The sequence below is a fragment of the Coturnix japonica genome, chromosome 1 (assembly GCF_054131305.1).
Source record: "Coturnix japonica strain WE chromosome 1, WE-NBRP24, whole genome shotgun sequence".
Taxonomy (NCBI): domain Eukaryota; kingdom Metazoa; phylum Chordata; class Aves; order Galliformes; family Phasianidae; genus Coturnix; species Coturnix japonica.
This window is the reverse complement of record NC_140663.1, coordinates 90,334,555-90,352,378: the sequence shown is the minus strand read 5'-3', so window position 1 is coordinate 90,352,378 and position 17,824 is coordinate 90,334,555. Positions and strand designations below refer to the sequence as shown.

The following is a 17,824-nucleotide window of genomic DNA, read 5'->3' as shown; positions in this document are numbered from 1 at the left end:
TGGGAAACAGTAACCTCATCAGATATTGTGATTGTTTGGAACTGTAGATGTCCTTTCAGGTAAGCAATGGACAATGACCTGCTGTTAGGAAACTACACAAATACTGATGTTTAGGACCATCAAAGCACTATAGTTCCTGTGTTTTGTTTCAAGGTGGTAGTTCTCCACTGAAATACTTATAAGTGAATTAGACAGCCCTGGATTTTTAACAATTGGTTAACCCCAGGAGATGCCTAAATAGATTTCTTCCCCTCTCTCTCAGCTGCTGGGTTTCCACTGAGCACATTGATGGCATCTCACACTGGAAGGAGGGTGCCCTTACCTGGGTGAGGTCTGGGCAGGCAGCGTCCCACTGGAGGGGGCACTAGCACCCAGGTCATCCACTGGAGATGTACACACCGGCTTGCTGGAGGCAAACTCCAAGGCGTACTGCAGGACATCTACCAAGGGGAATCGTTTAGGACCAGAACCATAGCTTAAATATCTGTTAACCATAAAATGTATTAATGCCATCACTCACATATACAAAAAAAAAAAAAAAAAAAGAAAAAAGAAAAAAGAAAAAGAAAAAAAGAAAAAAAAAAAAGAACAAAATAAAAAAAGAACAAAAGAAAGAAAAAAATTTTTAAAAAGCCACAACCAAAATCAAAACACACACATACATACAAAAGAATAAAAAACAAAGAAAAAGGATTTTTTTTCTGGTTGACCACAATTAAATAAAGCACACCTTTCCTAGCAAGTTTCATGCATCACAGCTACCACAATTAAACAGTTTCCAAAGGAAAAACTAAAAGAAAAGAGATAAAGCAGTGAAATTTAGAGCAACTAACTACAGTCAAAAGTGTAGAGCTGAAAGGAGTTATTCTGTTCTACAGAGCCTATAACATTATTTACATTTACATTGTGAACAGTTATCTATAGTACCGTTCTAATCTCTGCTGTAAAACCGTGAGATACTCTTTGAGTCTCTTGATTTCATCCCGTTTAATTCTTGTTAATTCTCTGTTTTTGTGCATGTATCTGTAAAACATGAAGGTTACAAAGATGCATCAGCTCATATCATTCCAGCACTGAAACAGAAGTCTGCAGCCAGCCTTGCCACTTGGTGCTAAAAAATTACTCTCATTCTCCAGAACTTGTTTTACCTACAACACATTAAATAGTAAAGCAGAGCTGAGAAGTAAATAGTAAGCCAATTAAGCCTCCCACAATACCTTTCAGTAGAGATTTATTCCCAGTGTCAAAAGCTCTGTTTGTATCATGGATGTGTTTTATAAATGTATTACAAACATATCAGAAAAGTTCTAGATTGACTGGTTTTAGTAGCAGCCATATAGCAATACTCTTGTTTCACTGTTTAGGCTCACAAATAACATTTAGTAGCTAACTGAAAGCCATGACGATAGTTCACCTCTACATACAGACACCATGCACTGATGCTGCAGATCCTTACATTCTGAGTATCTTCATACCATGCAGTCTATCTGGAACACCATGAAATAGCTGACTTCTCACCCTCTTTCCCGAACTGCCCAATAAACACTGCAAGACAGTGACATTTTTCAGAGTATTTTGCCCATATATACAACTATCTAGCAATAAGTTAAAGACTGAATCACAAGAAGGTTATGGCAATGATGTAGAATTATGTCTTAAATTCTCATCTACGTGTATTTTCTGAAACAATCACTAAAACCTATGAAATTACAATCTTTCCAGATAGTACAGAAACTTACTAGATACACCAGCAACTTTACCAAATTTATGAAATTCAATTTATACTCATACTAAGAATTTGTTGGTAATAATATACTGTACCTGTCCAGATACAAAATTGGAGGAAATTCTAATTTGTTGTGTATCTTCTCTGGTCTCCCCAAAGCCTGATTAAACTCAAATCTTGACAGCTCGAAAGTTAAGACAGGAGGAAGCTCAGTGAACCAGTGCTGAACAAAACAAAAAGATCAAATCCCACAGTGAATGCTTTCAGTAACAGAACTTCAGTAACAATGGTACAACACTTGTATACTGACACAGCTATGGAAGAAATTACTTCTAGAGAGTGTATCAGCATAAGGTTTGCAAAGTTCCCATCTTTTCAACTTCACTGAAAATAGAGACAACACGTTACCCATACACATCAGAGCATTTCAACTCACCTACTGTTTATTGCATTAAATTAGACTGGAAGGCTTCTTACTTTTTCACATTTATCCCACTTGTACTAAAAGCAATCTGCACTTGAATGTCCCTTCCTTTTCAAGTATCCTATTCTCCTTTAACTCTCAAAGGCCATTGAAAGGCTTGTTTATGAAGTGTGCTTCCCTCAAGTTCTTCCAGATTTGAGTTTCTGACCCTTTCATTCAACTGATAATACTCAAAAGTTTCTAATGACCTCCTCATAACCAAGATCAGTAAGTAAGTGTTCTGTGCTAAGTTAGATAAGTGCTTTCACTGTTGTAAAGCTGATACTTTTTCTTGAAATCTCCTTTGTACATCTTTTACAGTTTCTTTTCATTTCCCTAATCACTGCTAACCTGTCCATTAACAACCCATGGTATTATCACCTCATCCCAGCTTCCTCTAGCTATTCAACACGGGTCCATCCTTAGCCTCTTTTTATACCCTTTTTTTTTTTTTTTTTAAAATAAACACAACTACAAGAAAAACACAGCTCCATCTCCAGCATTAGAGTTTCTTTATTTCCCCCTCCATTCTTAAATATAAAAAGCCTGGTCTATCCACTTAAGGATGTGTAATACATTTTGTATGTCTAACCATCAAGGCAAGCTTTGATTGCTGTGGGCATGACTGTCACAATTTTGATGTGAGTGCCCAATGCATTTGACTTGGGGCTCATTTCAAGCCTTCTATTCAGTGAAATGTCTCAAATCTTATTTCCGTAACACCTCCACAACAGGCTTTTCTTTCTTTGCTCATGGTTAAAACTCTAGACTAAATTCTCAGCGTTCCATATCTCAGAGCAATGTTTCCTCTTTGCCCTGCCTTAGCAATCACACAAACAGCTATCAAGGAAGTTGCTGATTTTTTGTAGTTCGTTACCATCAGCATCATTTCTCTTCCTGCCTGCAAAAGGAACTGCCTTGTGTTTTCTTGCCTATGTCAGCCTTTACTAACTATTCCTTAGTTTTAAAGGAGACAATTTATGTCTTTCAACTGCTTCACACAGCAGTGTATTTCAGTGCTAAAATTAGCAAAACCAAATCACAATGCCTAAAGCCCTTCTACTAAAAGGTCCCCAAACTATTTAATGACTAAACTGCTAATATGTTGAAGCTCATCAGCATCAGCAATGCTGTGGATAAATTTGATCTAGTTTCCTCCACACTTTGAACCCCATGTACACACACACTGACACCCATCTTCTACTGAATTTGGATTTAAGTTCCTCGAGACAGGCAATGCTCTCTTTTCCATGTTTGAATATTAACTCACTTTCATAATAATATTGAACTAGCTAAATATCCCGTTTAAATCAGTAGTGGGAGAAGGGATGACTGGATCTTAACACACGACATCCACATCAATATAATTACCTTTAAGCTTGTTATCTACCAGCTCTTAGGAATGCCACTTGAGTCTTCCTCAGCAGAGACTGACTGATAAAACTACAACGAACTCAGCTTCCTTCAGTAATGCCAAATCTTCTAAATTTGAGGCATTGATGTTTAAGCAAATTAACAGCTGCAGCCACTCCAAATACATTACTTAAGTCCAGGGAATTATAACCTATTTAGGTGACTCTATAGTAATAACAGTGTTTTCTAGATTAGGTCTTAATATTTCCTTTCTCATTTTGCCACCGTTGTCAATATCATTATTTCATTAACCAATTAAATCACAGCTTCACAGAGCTCAAAGATTAACACTCTAGAACAGTATGTGATTATCCATCCATCCCCTGTAGAAATAATTTTTACCATTAAAGGTTGAAAAAAACAAACCCAAAACAAAACAAAGTCTGACATTTCTAGTCAAGCGTTAACAACTGAACTGACATTTTATGCATGATTGCACACAGATTTTAAGTTCAAGACAGCCTACCATCAATAAGATGGACAATATTGCACTTATTGTACCTACATACAAGATTTTACCTCCCTTAAAGAAATCTGAATTATGCCAAGATATTTATATAATTTTTTTTTCCTTTTTGTTTTTATTTCAGAAAACATACTCATTTTTTAAGAAGTCATTTATATAAGTGCTGGAATTAAAGAAAAATAAAAATCGAAGCGCCTTGAGAGTTAAGAACACAGTAAGATCTGTAAATACATTTGAAAATGTAATGATTGAAAATGTACACATTTGTTAACATCTAATTTGGTTGATCAGTATTTGATAAGCATTAGCTGATCAGACAAAGTGACTGCAAAAGAGGTGCTGCAAAACTTCTGTTGTTAACACAAATTTTAAGTAAAACTTCAAATTGGAGAATGATATCAAAGCGCATCCCTGGGGTTAGTAATTAAATCCTGCATGCATACTGAGATTACTAAAGGCTGCCATATTTAATTATTGCAAACGACTGGCATCAAGGAAGAAAATGTATCTGAATTTTTTATTTAAGCAGAAGAAACCTCACAAGATTTTACACCTCTGAAGTAATTGTGATGAAACATGAGTGACTGTGTGAAGTACAAGTAGTTCAGCCTTTGAAGGAAATGGGAATGATTTTATTTCCACACCAATAAACCACAGGTTATTGAAAGGAATCCTGCCAGAGAAAACTGCTGGACATAGACAAGCATGCCAAGAAGAAGGGACAAATCAGAATACACCTCTTTGTCCCACAGCTACTATCAATCCAACTACCTCTTTTCCCTAACTTGTTACTTCTGCTCAAGAAATTTCATTCATCACCTTGACCCAACATCACAAACTGACCATCCCACTTCCTAAAGGGGTGCCATCTTATTCCCTCTACCCATCCTTACAGCATACTCTGACATTTGGGAGGAACAGCACTGGGACATCTGGAAGGACATATTGGAAAGAACAGTAGTGCTGCCTGTCCACTGTAGTTAACAAAAGAGAGGAGAATTGTCCACTGCAATAGGCAGAGGAAGATGCTAGGAAAAGCCAGTAAAATGGGGGAGAGGATGAAGTACAGATTGCTAAGAAATTACAAGAAAGAGAACAGAGGAATAACAACTCTTTGAAGCATTGGTCAAACAGGCAACACGCACATGTTGTTTACAGCATGGCACAGGGCAGTAAGTCAGTAAAAACAGTGATCAGCTACCACAGGGCGTTATAAACATGACATCTTTGGAGATCAAATATCAGCAACAGGTGGGGACCAGTCTCTGCCATTCACTTAAAGCAGTGCTATCATACAAAAAAATAAGACTCTCAATACTCAAAATTAAGTACAAGCCCCCAGAATTAACAGTCCAATTATGCCAAACACCAGAATGTGCAGAACAATTAATTGTCACAAAACAGAAAGGAACAAGAAAAAAAGAATCCCAGTGAAAAACATAGGGCACTACAACAACGTTCTGAGACAGGTGCTCAGGAGCATTCAACTCACCTCCTGACCAGACTTTGCAGAGTTTTCTGAATGGAGGGATTCAATTTCCCCTTCAATCATTGCAGCTTCTAGGCACTCGTGCAGATCTTTAAAGCCATTAACCTGTAATGGATACTGGCCAAACATTTCTGTGTTTTCAAATTTTTTACCTTAATAGAAGAAATTAAACAGTTAATGTGCTAAGAATTAATATTTACCTTTAAAACAGTAACAACAACCAACAAAAACACACACCAAAACATCTAAGAAAACTAACACAAAGCAAAACAAAAACAAATAACAACTACTAAACAAACAATTCTAGGTGATCTGGACTAATCTACTGAACAATATTCTTATTCTCTTGCTGAGTAATTGACTCATATGTATGAAAACAAGGTAATACTTTCCTCCTTAGATAATTTATTTTGTTTCTATATGTAACCGCAATAAGCATAACTCAAAACACTTAATGTGTGTAAAACTATAGCGCTCAGTCAAAGCCCTCTTGCAAATAGCGGCTGAATAATAGAACCTGCACAGCATCAACGAAGCCAGTAGAACTGCTGGTAAGATGCAGCTCTTCATATATGTATTTTTTTGCAAAAACAAACCACAAAAAGAGAATATTTATTATTTCTGTCCAGAAAAGTAGATCATAATCTGGTAACAGTATACAAGCTCAAATATGAAGAGAAATACAACTGGCAAGTAATTTCAATTTATAATTTCAATTTATTTCATCCTGAAGTCAGTAACAAGTCTTCTCACATCAGACAGTTTCCTTGGTGTTGTTTTGGTTTGTTTGGTTTTTTTTTGTTTTTCTGTTTGTTAATATCTCCTCTATAGAGACATGATTGGGAAAAACAAAAGAATCTAAAAGCAAAGGAGTGAGAATGCTTGCTAACAGCATGGAATTCAGAGAACGGTTTTTGAGTCTGACAACAAAGCATGAAAGTGTTCCAGGCCAGGGGATAATGTGGAAGGAACTTTAAAGATTATAGGTCCTTCATTCAAATTCATCTCAACAATTATTCGCTCTCTGGACAGGGACACAATCGGTAACATTAAAAATGCTTTCACAGTTTCTGGCCACTGGTAAATATAAAATGCTGCAATTCCCATATATTATATGCCGGTCAGATAAAGGAAAGCTTGTTGTACAGTTCTCTGACTCCTCAGCACACTCTTTGACACTGCCCTTGAGCAAGTTTCCAGTGGTTCCTTGAACAGTACTTAAAAGAAGATGTATTATCCAGACCAGAAATTGTGCAAACAGAACTGAAAATTGATTAAAATGAAGAAGATTGCAAGAGACTAGCTCAATCAAATGTACTCACTTGTCTTCTGTATACCTCCTGTATACCATTAGCAAATGACAAAAATACTCTGATGATCAGCTCTTGCAACCATTTTTGGTCTGCAACTCACCTGAACTTCTACTACACTTCCTGACGCACTCAGCTTTTGAAAGGTAACACAACAGTCATTCACAATGGCTGAAGTTCACTACATTCACTGTTAGTCTCTTCTTCTAAGAACAAACTGTTTGACACAGACTGGAGGCATATTCTCCAAGCGCATTTTTGCAGACAGCTACAAATGTTACAACTGCATAATTCAACTGTGCATTTAGACTACCACTGAAAAGACACAAGTACAAGCAAACTTCAGCACATACCTTCAAGTACACCAACTGCTAGAAATCGTCCATAAAATAACTCCACCATTGGGTTCTTTGGTTTCTCTCCATCCCTGAAAACAGAAAACACATAAGTACAAGATCACAAAAAGCCATAAATTCTTACAAAAATGTGTAAGATATTTTAAATTTATTATAGAAATGATGACTATTTTACTTAGTTACAGTTTGTTGTTATGTACTTTCCTCTAATGGTAATAAGAACCATTCACATATTTGCAATGGTAAGTATAGTCTGAAAATTAAGTTTCAGAAGCACTTAATTCCAGGAAAGCTTATACAAAATGAATTCAAATCAAATTAAATTTGAGTGTGGTTAAATTGCATATAGACTTCTAAACAACTACTTTTTCAGACACTACAAAAACAAATATATGCTCAAAAAGCAGTTTACAGGTAGATGTCCACTTACACAAACTATAACTATTCATCTTCTGAGAAGAAAAATAGGAGTGAGGTTTTGAAGAATATGAACTATGGTATTGAAAAATTAAACATGATTCAAATAGAAAAAATAGAACTTAACATTACTGACAATGTATATCTCTACTGTTTACATATTCTGGACTTCACTCAGATTTTTAACATGGAAAAAGAAGGTAAAACAGAAAATTCAGAAAATTGCAGGTATCAGCATACAAGGAAAATTATATTTTAACTAATACAGCTACAGGCTTGGATCTTTTACAGCCATACAGTTAAAAACAGATTTCTGTTAGGCTTGTCTTTTCCTCAACTAAATGTTCAATACACAGAGCTAGAAAAAAATCTTACCTCTCTTCTTCAGCTTTGATTTGGAAGGCATCTTCTAACCAATCTAACAATTTGTGTGTAAATTCGCTAACATCTTGCTGTTGGAAAATATTAAGTGATCAGTAAACATTCACATATAGTACAGAATACAGTGAAGTGTCACTTTGCAATATCAGCATAGCAGTATTCCCCCCCACCCGCCCCCACAAGAATTCCAAAGTCACACAATGCCTAAGACTATGCCATGGTTTGTTTTTGCGTTTGTTGGGTTTGTTATGTGCAGCTATTAGAGAAAATTAATATTCTCATTTTCCTCAGCCTCTACAAAGTCTTGCGATAGTTATTACTTGGACTCAGCTTTCACACCACAGCAGTTCAAAGGCATCCCATGAATCTTATTGTTCAAACCCTTTGGCATCCAACTAACGGTGACTAATATTACTTTCACCAGGCACTAAATTCAGCACATTGTTGTAATTAAATACCTTAACCATATAACCTCATACAGGAAGAACAATACTTCTGAAGAAATGAAGTATTTCTGAAAAAGGCAAAACCCTACTGTTATATGATTGTATGAGAGCATACATAATTTTCAATTAAAGAAACATATAAGTTACCTGTTGAGAATCATTTGATTTAAAAGCATCTTTAAGAATTTCAACCGCCCTAGATGGGTCGACATATTTTCTTTTTGAACCAACCAGAAGTGCAAACAGGTACCTCAATTCACGCATGAAAGGCAAATTCCTATGCTCCTGTATTTGAAGAATTAAAAATATTTAATAAAGCAGTAACAAAGATACAGTTAATAAAAGCATTAGTGAATGAACTTAGCATATATTTTGCTAATTGTCAAACTAATATCTAAGTTTACTTGCAGTATTATCAAGGCTGTGTTGCCTTTTACTTATCAGATTTATCACAGAACAAAGGCATAGCTGAGGCTGGCAGGGATCTCTCTGCCCACCTGCTCCAACCCCTAACTCAAGCAGGGTCACCCGGAGCATGGTGCCCAGGTAGCTTTTGAAAATCACCAAGGAGAAAACTTCACAGCACTTTGGGAAACCTGTGCCAGAGCTCTGACACCTACACAGAAGATATGCTTCCCAGTGTTTCAGTAACATCCCATCCGGTTTGTGCACAAGACCTCTTGTTATTACAAAATAATGTCCTATTTACAAAATAATGTAGTTATCTGGAAAGAAAGCTATGCTTCAGAAAGCTTTTTGAAATCACATTGAGATGTGACTGTTTAGCTTAAAACAAAGCTGAATGAACAACTGGACAGATCTGTTAATCCCAAAGCCTACTTACTACTAAATCTTATACACTCAGGGGAACAAGCCCAAATTCTCTATGCTTATTTTTGTTAGGTCTGTATAATGAAGAATAAGTAAACTGAAACACAATCAATCACAACACAGATTAATCCACCGGTTTAAAGTGGAGACTGACTATCACTCTTAGTTCTCAGTGGGTAGTAGACACACTTGTGAAACTAAAACCCATGTAATATCCACTTGTACTTAGAACTAAGTATCATTCAAAGAGCACAGTTGTCAGATGCCCGTCAAACTGGAATTACTTGATGACAAACATGCTTATCAAAGGCCACACTTGTTTAGTTATCCCCACGTCAATCCACTATGTACAAAGCTTCTAGTACATAAAGGCTTTATTTCAGCTTGAAATACCATGGCAGTGAGGAATTAGAACATAATTATAATATACATAATACCTAAAATCTAGTCATGTAAATCCTCAACCAATTTTCATTGCTCTTTTAGCCCACTCTGCAAAAGACCAATTATAACCAATATTCACAGGAAAGATCAAAGACTTCAAATGCCACCCTAATTCCACAATGAATTTTCATAATTTAAGAATAAAATTTACTCTTCCATTTATATTTTTGAAACACTTCACAACTATAAAACAGGGAAACTAACTGCAATTTGTTCTGAAAATTTTCATAAAGTGATATTGAACATGAACAGAATTTCCAGTTTTAGTTACATTTACCAAGAGTCTTCTGCATTACCAGTTATCTATTCATATGCGTAACATAGACAGTTTACCACAATACTCTATGTATCACCTCTGTTATATTAAATTGCAAGTACACAGACAGGGAACACAACCGCATCAACCAAGTTTAGACTAATGATCTGGTTGACTTTCAGGCATAGCTTTAGTTTTTGGTAGAGCAAAGCCTAAAATCTTCAAGTGGATTTAGCTGGGTCACAAAAGTTGTATGTTACATAAGGAGTTGTGTATTAGAGCAAAAAGAACCGACTGAGTAAACAGAGCACAGCACAAAGGTCTCAATTTTAAAGTACACTCTGCTTGCAACAAGAAAAAAGTTGAATTCAATTTTAAAATAAAAGTTATATGGAAAATTATTATCTAAGATGTTCTCTAATTTATCACCTATCTTGCCTACGTAAGCAACTCCTAATGCACTGATGTTGGGACAATTTATGATTAAGAAATACTACTAAAACAATCTACATATTTAATACATAGCAAGTATTCATTACTGTCAAGCATTATGCCAGCATACCAGTAATGTTGAAACAGGGGATGATGTCCTAACCTGTAGCACATTAACCCTTTTCCTGCAATAACTGAACGTTTCTTAAAGTTTCGCTCTACACCAAACATGTACATGGCCTTCCTGATTACACCAAAAAATAGCTCATATTTTCATATGGACAGATAACTGGGAGAGCACATAGGATGCAGTAACTACAGAGAGTCATATATTGTTCTACAGGAAGAAGCTGAGTAACACACTAATGAAGAATAATGAATTTCAAAAAGGAAGAAAAGTTGATTTGAGATTTTAAGTGCATGTTGAAGTTTAAAAGTCAAGACAAGCAAAGTTCAATCAGCTGAAGTGTGTGTGTGTTTTGTTGTTTCTGTGATGGTGGTGGTAGCTTTATTTGTTATGTCACAATTTTTACCAATGATTTCCAAACAGAAAATTTTGCATGCCAAATTATTCATAGTATTTGAATTCAACATACTGACAAGAGATGACAGAAACACTTCACTGTGCACTGAAGAGCAGCCACGTGCTTTAATTCTGTACCACAACACTGTCCCAATCCTAGCATTAAACTCCACTTTCTGACAAGAATTAAAACAAGCTGTAAACCAAGGACTTGAAAACCTGAGGTTATTAAAACTTGTTCTGGGGTCAAGGAATATCAGTCACAACCAGGATTTAACAGTAGATGGGGGGGGAGGAAATAATAAACAACACACCACACATACACACACAAAACAAGAACATATCACCACCACCTACAAAAACAAAACAAAATAAAACAAAAAGAAAAACATCAGAGTGGATTAAAATATTTGTTAAAACGAGTAAGTAGACAGATGTAAACCCAAGGGCATTTTTATTCTTGTTATTTCTCCTCTCAAAATATTTTAATGTTAATGCAATCCTTTTTCAGCTTCAGGTATGAGATACAAGTATATGGATTAATTACAATTCCACTCTGGAATCTAAGTTAAGTTTAAACATAGGAGAGGATATGAACTACTGCCAAAGATTCTTACTAGCAGGCTTGCAAGCAAGCAAGGTTCCTACATGAATCCTATGATTTGCTGTCTCTTCGTTTCATACAGCCTTAATATTTTATGTCATGATAAGAATTTCTAAGAAAAAGCACTTCAGAATTGCTAAATGCATACGGCTGCTAGTGGCAATGCTTGAGTAAGATATTTCTCAAAGACAACAGCTTGTCGTTATCATCTCTTTCATGCGAACTGCCTTACAGGAGCAAAGCATGATTTTATCCTGTCCTTCTTACTAGAATATACCAGTCTGCCATCCTCTTGTGATATGCTCCTAAATCTATCGATGCTGTATTTTTACAAAACCTCGTAATTTAATGCAAACAATTTTTCCTAAAGATAACAAGTGACAACTTGCTCTTTAAGCAGAGGGGGGAAGGGGTGGGAAGGGAGGATTATACAGCTCTGACTGAACATGCAGCTTCCCTTTTATGGTGCATACCTAAGGGTTTAGAAAATGGACACTATCTCTATTTGTTTTCTTTTGCTTTTCAAATTGCAGCTCTTAGCGAACATTCCAGTCAATCTTCCAATGCCAAACAACTTTAAGGCAGGCTGTCAACACGCTCTCTTTGTAAAATTTTAAAGAAATGGACAAAGACAATAGTCTTATTTCTGAGTATGCAAAAAATTCACTGTTCTGCATTGCTGAAATTACAATACTAGATGTTTTTATATAACATACAGCAACTTCCTCTTCCCATTTCTTCCTCATAAAAGAATGGGTAACACAGAATTCATTGTGTTCCCATGTATCTTTCCTCAGAGGATATCCTCTAAAGGAAAATAACTTGGTCTATTTTGTCCCTCAGTTCATGCCCATTCCTCCACATTAGTCAAAGATTACAAGAAATCTGAGCCAACTCCTCTACTCCCCAGTCCCATATGAATACCACAATGAACACCGGAGAACTTATGTTTACTATCACCTTGCTAAAGGGCTAGAAGAGGCCAACTAATAATCAACAGCTTGTTCTCTGATTTTGAGTTGCAAATAATTAACACACACTCCTTACCAACAGTAACAACATTACAGGTAAAACTACACTGATCAAATCTAAGCAGAGTAACACCTTTGGGTTTTGGCTGCCCATAACTGCAGTGTGAGGATCAGAATACAACATGATAGTTCATACAAACTACTTTCACATTAAAACTGCACACTCACTAGCATCAGTGCTACCACAGCTGTACCAGAGAAGCCCATTCAACCAATCTAGTCTAGACAGCATACTAAGCATAATACCCTAAGTAAATTCTATAGGTCAGGAAAGTACTACTCTATTGCATAGACAACATGTTTTTGGTAAGATCTGTAGTAGAAAGCTCAGAGCAATGTTAACTGACAACTATAAAACATGCTAATTTGAGCTATAGAGCAATTACAATAGAGAAATATCCACATCAACCACTAGGGGAAGTCAGCTTCTAATTTACCTTTTGGTTTCGGGGCAAGTCTTGAGCATTCGCAGGAGGATTGAAATTCAAAACTAGCCTTCGAAACTCCAGTAGGTTAAATAATGACTGAAAAGGAAAAGAAAAAAGTGTTCAAGCACTACTGAAAACTCTAAATTAAAGTTCTTCAAATGTGACAATAAAATAAATGCTAAGCATATACAACTCTAAAGTTTCATTTCAGAAGCTCTATTATTTCACTTAACCTGGTGAAACATTATTTTCAACATTACACAATTATTAAAACAAAACAAAAAACTCCACAGAATAATTTAAAAACATCTTAACAACCATGAGAATGGAACAAGAGTTGATAGTAGGTAGTATGACAGGAAGAAGAAATTACTTTTCTAAAACAAGTATTTAATTAATCACATAGCCATTAATTTTCAAATCAAAATGAACGCTTGTTTGGCCATGGGAAATTTGTTTTGTAGCTTCTCTATAACCTACTTCCTCAGTTGAGAGTGGCTATAGCTTTGTAACCTAAATACACCTGAAATTATTTACAATTTTTGCATTCTGTCAATTCTTCCCATTACTGAAGGATATGAATAATGCACATTAGAGTAAGGAAACTGGGCTATGCAACTTGGCAAAGAACTGCTGTTATTTTATGAACAACAGGACATGAAAACAGGTTTCTACTGGCACACCTACAAAGAACATAGTACTGCAGTACAGAGCCTGAACCAAGACAGTACAAGAACAAGACTTTTGATTGCAAGAATAGAAGTTCAAAGCAGTGGCTGAAAATTAACATCCTCAGCACTTAAGTAACTGCATCCTTTGCTTTTCAGTACAGAAAGAAAATTCTTCAGTTAAAGGTGAAGTTCTAGAGTTTCTTAAAAGTAATTTAGCCTTAATTAATATCACTTTATTACAACAGAACAGCATTTTGATGAAGAAAGGGTCACCAAAAAAGATCTAATTTATCTATGTATGCTCAGAGAAATGGAGGAAAGACCCTCTTATTCATTCAGCTTTATTCATCACTTTTGTTTGTACAATCTATAACATTGGGTTTTTTTTCCTCTGTTCACATATTGGCTATTTATTTTGGAAAGGCAGAGCTTGCCTACCCTACAAAAGATACGTCACAGACCACAATGGTTTTCACAGGATTTCAACTCCATAATGCATCAAAAGTGAAACTGATGCTATGAAGATCCACTGAGTCTATCCTAAGAATTTTAAAAAATTTGGAACAAGGAAAATATGAATTTATGAGAAGTTGCAGCATTCCCGATTCTCCTCATAAAAAGACCCTTCTCTGAACTTGATATTTTCCCATACACCAGAGTACAAAGCATCTCCAAAGTCAGAAGTCTATCAATGTTATCCTTCCTGATGTTTTTACAGTTAAAAACAAACAAACACTCCTGCTAAAACATCAGCAAGAAAATACCTTTCTCATCTTGCTAAACCAACACAATCAAGAAGACATGTTTTTACTTTTTTCCTTTCTGCTTTGACATTCAGAATACAGGTTCCCCTTTTATTCTTCCTCATAGAGAGGGAAGATTAAAACAGAGTTCTTTATTTACTTACTCAAAGCACAGAAAATGTTAATATTTAATTCAAGTGACATTCCAGTGGCTCATATTAATTAAAGTTATGTCTTATGATGTAACAGCATTCCACTTGTGGGCTCTTCATCAAGTAAAACATAGCAATGTCTTATGTACAAAACAAAACAGCTGTTGAAATGTAATGTCCAAACACTGACCTCTCTCCATGACTAACCCAAGTGCTATCAAAGTGCTAAGTACAGAAAGTCGTACCAAAGTTTATCATTTTTGCCTGGCATTTCATCCACATTTCTTTCATATGTATATCTTTAACCCAGAATTCTCAACGCTGAGCACATAGCTGTAGCAAACTGAACTAACCTTTTTCTACAAACGGCGGAGGATAATTAAGGACCAATACATCCTTTTCTTTAGCCTTATTCCATCCAAAATTATTTTGGGGGTTTCTTAAAGGTATTGAGCTACTAAACTTAAGAAACAATGTCTGTTCTGAGATGCAACAGAACACTCGCACAGTATTTCACTGCTCACAATACTCACGCTAACAGCACAGTCTCGTGTCTTAGTTCTTCACACTATATCAACTTCAGGAAATTTCTCTGTATTTAATAAAAGAGAACTTCCAAGCATACAATCTCGACATGCCCAAGACCAACCAGTTTTTGCACAGTAAGAACTTCAAAGAAGAACTTTAGGGGACATAAAAGAGCCCACCTAAATCCTCCTTGCAGCAGTGTTATAGAGTCGTAGAATAGCTTAGGTTGGAGGGAATCTTAAAGCTCAGTCAGCCCCAATCCTCCTGCTGTTTCAGGGCTGCCCCCCACCACATCAGGTTGCCCAGAACTCCACCCAACCTGGCCTCGAACACCTCCAGGAATGACACATTCATAGCTTCTCTAAGGAGCCTGTTCCAGCACATCAGCACCCTCTCAATGAAAAAGTTCCCCAATATCTAATCTAAATCTCCCCTCTTTTAGAATAAAGTCATTTCCCTGATCCTATCACTATCAGATTGTGCAAAAAGTCAGTTCCTCTTTCACTTATAACCTCCCTTCAAGTAGTGGAAAGCCACAATGAGGTCTCCCCAGAGCATTCTCTCCTCCCTGTTAAGTGAGATACTCCAGCCCTCTGATAATCTTTGTGGCCCTCCTCTGGATCTACTCTAAACGCTCCTCATCTTTCTTGTGCTGGAAGCTTCACGCCTGAAGGAATCTCGGTACAAGAAAACAAGCCTAATCTAAAAGGTGGATATCTCATATATATTGGCCTTGATGGAAAATAAGACCATTTACTAAAGTATGTAAAAGTTAACACATGCAATAAAAATTCTGCTAAATGTCGATGCTATTTTTTTTCCCCTCCATTCTATTTAAACTTTTAGGTTCTCTCAATTATTTTACTCTCCTGAAGGATTTTATCAGGACAACAGAGTTCAAGGACTCTATCAAGACTGATTTTTAACACTCACACTAGTTAAAAAATAAGTCTTACATTTAACTGCATTAACTTACAATAAAGTTAATGTCATACATTGAAAATTAAAGTCTTTGTTGCATTTAAATATCTCCAATTGTACAGTAGGATTATAGAGATATTAGAATTGAAAGGCATCCATGGAAGTCATCCTGTGCAACCTCTTACTCAAAGCAGCATGTCACGGTTTCATCCAGAACTGAGCCAATCATACACCATTTGGTTGTCGCTGAGTGATGGGTGCATGCCTGGGGTTGGACCAGGACATGCGGTGGGGCAGGGCCACCGCTATAATAGCATGAGGCAAAGGGTGGGGATGGGACAATGAAGGAGGACAGGGGTCACTACATGTGATGTAGCACCACACTGGAAAGCCATAGCAATGAGGGAAGCTGGCAAGGAGTAGCACTGCTTGGGGGTTGAGAGTATCGGTTGGGAGGGTGCGACCTTGTGGTGCTGCAGGGCATTGTGTTGGCACTGGCTGTCAGTCAGCAGGTCGCAATTGCACTGAGCCACTTATATTGTTATTGCTTTTTTAGTTTCTGCTTTCCTCTTCAGTCTTAGTAAATAGTTTTTATCTCACGAGTTCTGTTCTGTTTCCACTTCTCTCCCCCATCTCACTTTGGGGGAGGAAATGGTCATGGGAAAATGTATTTGCATTTGCCCTTGATAACTCATAATATTCCTTTCAGACTATTCCTGCAGACTGCATAAGTCCTTCTGAACAGCAGCTCTGCCCTCAAGAACATAAACTGGGCCTCCCAGTTCATCTCCTTCTGGCAACCTCACCAAGCTAAAGCTGACCGTCCCAGTGACTCATATGGGCCAAGTAACCTCTGACTGAGTCCTTACCTACTGTTCAGAAGTTGTTCTCCCACAGCTAGGCACACAGATACGGAAGACAGTAGTACCCATTAGAATTCCCATGAAAACAGATTTTTAGACTACTGCCTCTTATTGTGTCAGTTCTGGGACAGAACAAAAGAATAACAGAAAGTGAAAATGAACAAGGAAAAACAACTCCATGCCAGTTCAAGGAGTTCAAACTAACAGTACTGAATGGCAACAGAATATCTGTGGCTGTTTTGGTATAGGTAGAGATGTGGACATATGAGGGCTGCTCCAAAAGGAACATCTCCTGTTTTATTATGTTGGCTCATGACGTCAGAGGCAGATGGTGGTGGTAAGGCAGTAGAGGCTGAACCTTCCCACCAGTATTCAATCACATTTTGTTGAATGCAACAGATGGCAGCAGAGGGGCAGTCTAACAGAACGGTGTCTCATGTGGAAGTGTGGATGAAACAAAGGTTTGTCAGTGAATTTCTCCATTCACACAAAACTGCTCCCACTGACATTCATTGACACTTGCCAGATGTTTATTGGAGACCAAACAGCAAATATGAGTGCACTCAGGCAGTGGTTGGTGTATTCCAGCAGTGGCAACAGCACTATGAAAGATAAGCCACGTTCCAGACAGCCATGTGCAGCTGCCATGCCACAAAATGATGAGCAAACTGATCAGCTCATCCACACAAATCACCTATAGGCAGTGATTATGTTGAGTGTTCTGTAGCTGAGAATTTGCTCTATCAACTAGTGCTACTGTGTTATTTGTATCCCATATTGTAGATCTCATGAAAATATATAGGAGGCATTGCTTTCGGAGCAACATACGTATTTTCTACATGTCAATGTGAATTCGGTAGTTGCAGCTTCAAGAATATATTAGAAACATTCACTTTTCTGAGTAACATATAACCTAGTTACATGGAGTCC

The 17,824-nt window shown here is 36.8% G+C and overlaps 1 protein-coding gene across 10 annotated transcripts in view; it reads right to left on the bottom strand.

The window, feature by feature from the left end:
* The window catches only part of USP25 (ubiquitin specific peptidase 25), an 86,547-nt gene that overhangs the window by 26,351 nt on the left and 42,372 nt on the right, over nucleotides 1-17,824 (bottom strand). For 9 of the 10 annotated variants that reach the window (XR_014938858.1, XM_015880498.3, XM_085527573.1 and 6 more), the window contains 8 exons: nucleotides 13,026-13,112; nucleotides 8,615-8,752; nucleotides 8,016-8,092; nucleotides 7,221-7,294; nucleotides 5,561-5,709; nucleotides 1,822-1,949; nucleotides 928-1,023; nucleotides 323-484 (listed from right to left, as the gene is read on the bottom strand). Coding sequence is in view for 9 of the 10 variants with exons in the window: in XM_015880498.3 (XP_015735984.1) it covers nucleotides 323-484; nucleotides 928-1,023; nucleotides 1,822-1,949; nucleotides 5,561-5,709; nucleotides 7,221-7,294; nucleotides 8,016-8,092; nucleotides 8,615-8,752; nucleotides 13,026-13,112 (911 nt within the window). In the remaining variant the exon portion in view is untranslated. Of the gene's footprint in view, nucleotides 1-322; nucleotides 485-927; nucleotides 1,024-1,456; nucleotides 1,546-1,821; nucleotides 1,950-5,560; nucleotides 5,710-7,220; nucleotides 7,295-8,015; nucleotides 8,093-8,614; nucleotides 8,753-13,025; nucleotides 13,113-17,824 lie in introns of those variants that run through there. The other variant, XM_085527592.1, reaches the window with a different exon arrangement.